This window comes from Pipistrellus kuhlii, unplaced genomic scaffold (genome assembly GCF_014108245.1).
Source record: "Pipistrellus kuhlii isolate mPipKuh1 unplaced genomic scaffold, mPipKuh1.p scaffold_m20_p_4, whole genome shotgun sequence".
NCBI lineage: Eukaryota > Metazoa > Chordata > Mammalia > Chiroptera > Vespertilionidae > Pipistrellus > Pipistrellus kuhlii.
Window position 1 is genome coordinate 69,257,521 of NW_023425540.1, and position 8,477 is coordinate 69,265,997.

Here is an 8,477-nt window from a genome sequence, read left to right on the forward strand (position 1 = left end):
TTTGGAATTTTCCTTTATCCTTTTCCCGCCTTTTAAATGTGTTTAGCTTTGCCATGTTTGAATTATATTCATTTATAGTTTCCACTTTTACATTTAGATGGAAACACCATTTTCTCTTAAAAGAATTCTATACTTACCGAAGGGGAAATTTAAGGTTTAATGTTAAATACCAAATGGGTTATGCTATTTGTAGGAAGAAATTTTTAAACATAATTTGTTAGAACTTGAAAAAAAATAGGAGTAGTGTTATGGTAGTACAGTAGTTGCTATACTATATGCAGAATTTCCCCACACTTAATAATATGCTAAAACTGTAGTAACTTTTAGTTACTATATTGTGACATAATCTAATTTTTATTACATTTTATTCTTCTCAACTTAAATGCATTGCTGAATTTCCTTCCTTTTCTTGATACCAGGAGTCTCCCAGTCGCACGAAAAGGTGCTGTATCTAGTGCTCTCTACATGGCATGGTTAGAAGCTCTGTCTGAGGACCTGCCACCCATTCTCCTCGTTCGGGGGAACCATCAGAGCGTCCTTACGTTCTACTCTTAACCTTCCTCACAGTGGACAGTGCTTCATTGCCTAGTGAAGTAACTGAAATCTTCAATGACACATTACCATCACAATGGCGAACTGTGACTTTTCTTTCACTCTTTCATTAATTTGAAAGCACACAGGGAAGTTGTTCCATTGACATGCATATGGAGACTTCAGTTTTAGTCAGTAATGTATCTCAATTTTAATGATGATTCCTTGTTGTTGGACTAAAGCTCATGAAGTAAAATTTTCCTTTGCTACTTGAATAGCAATAAAAGTATGTTATTTTCTGATTGACGAAAGGAATACAAAAAGCCTTTAGCCTTGAGGTGCCTTCTGAAAATAACCAAATTTCATCAATATATCCTCTTTTATAAATTTATAGAATGTCAAACTTTGCCTTCAGCTATTAGTTTTATTTCTAGTCTCTTCCACTTTAAAATAGACACTGCTTTTCTTCCATTGACCAGTTAGTGTTGAGTACTGTATGTTTTCTATTATTTTTGTAAAGGTATATGTTAGACATTAAAGGTGAGAGTTAGGGCAAGTTAATGGAGGGAAAAAATGGGAACCAAAAAGTGACCCCAAGTTTAGGTTGTATGAGTATGTATAAATGTAGACCTAGGGGCAAAAGGCCCAATAAACTCTTTTTTTTTTTTTTTTTTTAATATCTAAATGGTTCTTATTTGTATTTTCAGTCAATTATTACTACGTTAGGGAAGGTTGGAGATTTATCTAGTACTTCTATATACCGCTAAAAATTTACATAGTCATTCTTTAGATAAATTATATAGTTATTCTTTTGACAGAAATTCTCAAAATCATTTGTATTTATTAAAAGAGATTTGTTCTAATTTAGGGTTTTCTTTTGTTCTAATTTAGGGTTTTCTTTAAATCTAAGTCTTTTAAGGAATGCTAAAAAAATTTTCTGGAGGAAAATCATTGCCATTTCATAGAATATTTCACACTACATGGGATTTCACTATACCATCCTTTATAAATCATTAAAATAATGTTTCATCAAATGGTTAAATGGACCACTGGTTTCTTAGTGAAATGTTTTTAGGCTTAATTCATTCAAATGTCAAGTACACTTAGTCTTAATTAATATTCTCAGGTTTGAACAGATTATTCTGAACATTTAAATTTAATCCATTCTTAATACTTTAAAACTTTTGTGTTAAGAAAAACTGCCAGATTGTGCTTTTGAAATGTCTGTTTTGACATCATAGGCTACTAGTACAAATATGACTGTGTATGTACCGTTATTAAAAGCTTTATATACAATTATTAATGTAAAGTTTTTCAGTTTTTATTCAAAGAAGGATTTCCTAAAAACATTTCAAGGGATCTATATCCACATATATGTATGTGTATGCGCATATATATATACATACACAGATGGATATGTATATATAATGATATTTATGTTGCTGGTTTTTTGCATTTTAAATGATCAGATTCATTAAATTAAAATGGTTTTGTTTTAGTAAACATAAGTTCAAAATTAGATTGAAAGAGAGGTTTCCTGGAGAACAAAGATGATTATTTGAAGGGCATGTAATTCACAGTTATCATTCATATATAGAATGGAGAACATTTCATCTGAAGTACTGTTCAGTGGGTTATAAGTTTCAATGGTGAAGACTTTATACAGGTTTTAATAAATCTTGATAGAAATCTATAAAATTACTGTTGTCAACAGTGCAGTATTTTTGCTGCATAAGTGAACTAAGTTAATATAAAAATGAAGATCTAATAATAATTTTGAATTCAGAATGTTAAGAAAATGAAATAATTGTTTTTTTTCCAAAATACTTTTTCCTATGTTATTACGCACAGCATTGTTGCATTTATGGCTGGTTTTGTAGTGTTTGGGGGCAAGAATGGTAGAAATGTCAGATTAGTCAATAAACTGAATTTTAAAAATGGATAATAGGGCATAAACTAAGTGCTGCTATGTTGAAATGTGCACAGGTACACTTACCCCCCCCCCCCCCAAGTTTTTCCCATTCAGAAAAACATCATTGTGATCTGTACTACAGGAACCAAATGTCATGTATCATACATTATGTATAAAGTACATAAAATATATCTAAATATGCATAATGGGGGGAGGGTAATATTGTCTGTGAAATAATGTAAGAAGCTTTTCACTTTTTCAAAACGTTCATTACTTTTACTTCTCACTAGACACCAGGTCAAAATTTTTAAGGTTAATATACTGCTCTAATAAAACTCAATAATTAATTCTTAGAGATGCTAGCGTCAAAGCTATTCTAGTCTTTTATTTATACTGAATTTGATTATTTTAATGCTTCTGTTTTTCTAATCATTGGTGGTAACTTGGAAACAAATAATTATGCAATGGCATTTGAGCATTCATTATTTCTAGAGGTAAAAATTCAATGGGTTTAGAGAGAATGGTGGTATTATGCTAATTATTAATGGTTAATTAAATCAGATATTTATTTGTTACATTACTTCATTTGTATTTTAGGTTTTCTTTTACATTCTTTTTATATACTTTCTGATATTACATATTTTTAAAGACTATGGAAATAATTTAAAGATTTGCGCTCTGGTGGATGTTTACTAAGTTTGAAAATGTAATATTTTGATAATATTGTATGATAACTGTCACTTGCTTTTCTAATGTTTTAACATTGAGTATTGCAGTTGCTGCTTTGTACAGAGGTTACTGCAATAAAGGAAGTGGATTCATTAAAACTATATAATGTCTACTCATATTTTATGTTTTGTAAGTCTATGTCAGCTTTAACTTAACCTCATTTATTGATATATAACTGCTAGAGGTCAGATGCACATTGAAAGTAAATTAATTAGAAGGTGTCTGGCAGGCAAGACTTGGGGAGATGGCAGGGCGTGCTCTGGAGCTAACCTGCTGAGGTCCCTCCCCAGCCAGCCGCACGTGGGGCAGTGCCAGGGCTTGAAGGGTGTCTGGAATGAGCAGGGCCCTCTGGCAAGTGGGGTCCCTCAGCCTGGCCTGCAAGGATCGAAATCAGCGGTCCAATATCCCTCTGAGAGGTCCCAGTGTGCAAGAGGGCACTCTGCAAAGTTGCTGTCGCTCAGCAGCTCCTGCATTGAGTGTCTGTCCCTGGTGGTCATTGCGTGTCATAGTGGCAGTCACTTAGGCTTTTATATCAACACTAATAAAAAAAGATGCAAATTGACTCTTACTTCATGACGCCCACTAGCAAATCAGGAGTGGGTATGCTAATTAACCCAACAAAGATGGTGGATTAATTTGCATATGTAGGCACCAAGGGGCAGGGGCCAGGATGCTTGTGTCATTGCCATGGCAACAACATAGGCATTCTGCACAATCCCAGCAGCTCCACAGCGTGGGAAGGTGGAAAGGCATCTACGGCCACAGTAAAGGCAATGCCAGCAGCCAAGGGAAGGAAGGCCCATTCCTGCACAAATCTTCATGTGTCAGGCCTCTAGTGTGTGTGTGTGTGTGTGTGTGTGTGTGTGTGTGTGTGTGTATACACACACACACACACACACACACACATTATTGATGTTTGAGTTTTTACAATGGCTTTTATCTTAATATTCAGGCCTTGGGAAAGTTTTTTGAAATCCTTCACTATCCCTAAGCCTATGAAATAATCACTGTTGATACTGACAGTGTGATTGAGCCATATAAGGTGCAGCTCATTTTGATTTAAAAAAAATGATTTAGCTTTTAAAATTCTACTTTATTTATCTTTGGAGCAAATCATGCTTTTATAAATGAGGAAGCTGAAGATTAAATGGACTCATAGTTCCCTGAATATAATCTGGTTCTTTTCTTCCTAAGATGTTTGGCTAAACTGATTTTATAGTTTTCATTGTATTTTCACTTTCTCATTTGAACATTATAGTAGATATGCTATATACACAGTCAGCCATTAAACATTCTTTTACTCTTGAAAAAGCAGCTTTGAGCAATATAGGGAGTTTCCCAGATCATGTGGTAAATCAAGGAAGGATGCTGGCCTAGAGCCCAGGTCTTTCATCTCCAGGAATATTTATATTATGCATGTACTGCTGACGAATCCATAACTTAAGAGGGTTGTGCTAGATTTGCTAGATTGCTAATTTTCAAACTTTTATACAGTTAAAAAAATATAGATTGCGATAACAGATCTGAAACCAAATATACATGTCCATTGTATGATCTTTGCTTCTTATTCTCAATAAGTTACTACTCAGGCTAGTTTATTAACTGCTTTGGGGAGTTAAACGAGAATTTTAAGGCAACTATGAATGTAGCATTTCCTATTATCAGGAATGTAATTCCTAAAACAGGATTGTAATTCATCCTTGATCTAGCAGGTTTTTTTGTTCACTCACTAGGAAGAAAGATAAATGCACTTGATATACCAGGATATACTCATCAGAAAGTACTGTTTAGTTTAGCTAGTTCACATACATTAAATGTTTTTAATGTATGTGAACTACAATACCTAAAGATCTAAGTCTCAATGCTCCTAATATAATTCGAAGGCAGTGGTCATAGCTCTGTTTTACATGTGTGACAGGCATTTCAGATAGGCTATTAAATGCAAGCATTAAGAACTTCAGTCCATTTTTCCCCTTCAAATCTACCATTGAATTTTGTTTTAGACAAGAGTTGGGACTGTTATTTTTGGGAAAATGTGAAGGTCTCTGAATTTGTCACCTACTATTGTGATACCTTATTTGTGGTTGCTGTCCTCACAGATCAGGAATTCATCTGCTCAACACATCTTTTGTTCCACTATTCTAGAATATAGAATGCAATTTATCAAGATATTCTGCCCAAGGCTACAAATGAAAACCTACTTTTTTGATCTGCGGATATGCAAAAACAGAGGACCCTGACTCTGTACTTGTCAAATTTCATTAGAATATTGCTGAAGTCTTTGAGGTGGAGAAATGTGCATATTTGTCAAGGAAGTGTTAATTTATTCTTATATAATAATAGAGGAATATGTAAATTATCCAGGACACCCTCATGGGTAATGACTGGCAAGGAGTGTGTGGGCGTGGCTGTATGCTATGTCAAATAAATAAAAGGCATTCACATGCCCTAAAGTACAAACATCCCAGCAGATAATTCAATGCAGATTATTGTATAATCACAGTGATTACATAAGTCACAATGATTACACAATATTGATTTCACAATAAACTTATTTTCACCAAAAAAACATAACATCTCATTTATTTTTTATTTATTTATTTTTAATATATTTTATTGATTTTTTTTGCCCCCCTCCCTCCCTCACATACATACTCTCCCTCCCCAGAGTTTTATGTCCATTGGTTGTACTTATATGCATGTACACAAGTCCTTCGGTTGATCTATTATCTCCCCCAGATCTTCCTCCCCTCCCCACTGTAATTTGACAGTCTGCCTGTTGCTTTACTGTCTCTATATCTGTCTCTTGGTTCATCAATTTATAATGTTCTTTATCATCCACAAATGAGTGAGGTCATGTGGTGTTTCTCTTTCATTGATTGGCTTATTTCACTCAGCATGATGTTCTCCAATTCCATCCAGGTTACTACAAATGATGAGAATTCCTTCTTTTTTATGGCTGCATAGTATTCCATTGTGTAGATTTACCATAGTTTTTGGATCCAATCATCTGCTGACGGGCACCTAGGCTGTTTCCAAATTTTGGCTATTGTAGATTGTGCTGCTATGAACATAGGGGTGCATATATCCTTTCTGATTGGTGTTTCTAGTTTCTTGGGATATATTCCTAGAAGTGGGATTACTGGGTCAAATGGGAGTTCCATTTTCAGTTTTTTGAGGAAACTCCACACTGTTCTCCACAGTGGTTGCACCAGTCTGCATTCCCACCAGCAGTGCACGAGGGTTCCTTTTTCTCCTCAACCTCGCCAACACTTGTCGTTTGTTGATTTGTTGATGTTGGCCATTCTGACAGGAGTGAGATGGTACCGCATTGTTGTTTTGATTTGCACCTCTCGGACAATTAGTGACTTTGAGCATGTTTTCATGTGCCTTTTGGCCTTCCTTCTGTCTTCTTTTGAAAATATTCTATTTAGGTCCATTGCCCATTTTTTAATTGGATCATTCATCTTCCTTTTATTTAGTTGTATAAGCTCTCTGTAAATGTTGGAGATTAAACCTTTATCAGTGATAACATTTGCAAATATGTTCTCCCACACCGTGGGCTTTCTTGTTGTTTTGTTGATGGTTTCTTTTGCTGTAAAAAAGCTTTTTATTTTGGAGTAGTCCCATTTGTTTATTTTCTCTTTAGCTTCCATTGCCCTAGGGGCAGTATCAGTGAAGAAGTTCTTTTGGCATACGTCTGAGATTTTGCTGCCTGTGGATGCTTCTAGTATTTTTATGGTTTCCCGTCTGATGTTTAAGTCCTGTATCCATTTTGAGTTTATTTTTGTGAATGGTGTAAGTTGGTGATCTAGTTTCATTCTTTTGCATGTGTCTGTCCAAATTTCCCAACACCATTTTTGAAGAAACTGTCTTTACTCCATTGTATATTTGTGCCTCCTTTGTCAAATATTAATTGAGCATATTGATTTGGGTTGATATTTGGGTTCTCGATTCTATTCCCTTGATCTATATGTCTGTTCTTGTGCCTGTACCAGGCTGTTTTGAGAACAGTGGCTTTGTAATATAGTTTGAAGTCTGGTATTGAGATCCCTCCTACTTTACCCTTCTTTCTCAGGATTGCTGTGGCTATTCGGGGTCTTTTATTGTTCCAAATGAACTTTTGGAGAGTTCTTTCTAGGTCAGTGAAATATGCTGTTGGTATTTTAATGGGGAGTGCATTGAACCTATAGATTGCTTTAGGAAGTATGGACATTTTGATGATATTGATTCTACCAATCCATGAACATGGTATGTTCTTCCATCTCCTTACATCTTCCTCTATCTCTTTTTTCAGTGTCGTGTAGTTTTCCACAAATAGGTCCTTTACTTCCTTAGTTAAATTTATTCCTAGGTATCTTAATTTTTTTGGTGCGATGGTAAATGGAATTGCTTTTTTAGCCTCTGTTTCTGTAGTTTCACTGTTGGTGTATAGGAATGCCATGGATTTCTTGGCATTAATTTTGTATCCTGCTACATTGCCAAATTCATTTATTAAGTCAATTAGTTTTTAAATGGAGTCTTTTGGGTTTTTTACATAACATCTCATTTAAAGATTCCCCAGTAAAGCTGCTGAGGTTTTCATCTGTCCCTTTCTACACCAAAGACAACAGGGTTCCAGTTTAATTTTCTCAGCACCCAGCAAGGAGGCCTTCGGTGGGGATCGGAGTTGGCCATGTCAGCAATGGAACCCCAGCTCCCCACTGAATGACTAGAGCACATGGACCTCAACAGGCCTCAGTCACTTCCTGAGCAGGAGCCAGCCCCGATCCGGGATCAAACCCAAAACCTAAGTAGGTGCCCTGACAGAATGGAGCCCAAACCTTTGTTGTGGCAGAGGAGCTCCGGCCCACGGCACGCCAGAGGGGTTTTGTTCAGGGGCCCGATGGGCAGCCGGCAGCACAGTGGGTTAGAACCTCCTCTGATACAGCAGGTTGTGGGTTGGATCCCTGGTCAGGGCACAGACAAGAAGCAACTAAAGAGAGCATAGTAAGTGGAATAACACACTGGTGTTTCTCTTGCTCCCTTCCTCTCTCTAAAATAATCAATCAATAAAAATTTAAAAATGAGCCCTCTGGCTTGCATGGTTGCTAAAACAGAAAGCACAGTCCCATCCCTTCCCGTTTATTCAACAAATACTTCATATGCTCCTTCAATAATCACTCTGGGGATGGGTGTTTGTTTTGGTTAATCCACACCTGAGGGCATTTTTTAAAATTTTTTAAAAATTTTATTTGTTATTTATTTTTTTACAGAGAGTAGAAGGGAGGAAGAAAGACAGAAACTAATGTGAGAGACATCAATT

The 8,477-nt window shown here is 35.7% G+C and overlaps 1 protein-coding gene across 6 annotated transcripts in view; it reads left to right on the forward strand.

Annotated features, from left to right (window-relative positions):
• The window catches only part of SLC12A2 (solute carrier family 12 member 2), an 85,708-nt gene extending 82,435 nt beyond the window's left edge, over window positions 1–3,273 (forward strand). For all 6 annotated transcript variants that reach the window (XM_036408921.2, XM_036408923.2, XM_045571120.1 and 3 more), the window contains one exon: window positions 420–3,273. In XM_036408921.2, the coding sequence (XP_036264814.1) occupies window positions 420–555 (136 nt within the window). In that variant the 3' untranslated portion in view covers window positions 556–3,273. The remainder of the gene's footprint in view (window positions 1–419) is intronic.
• The last annotated feature ends 5,204 nt before the right edge of the window (window positions 3,274–8,477 follow it).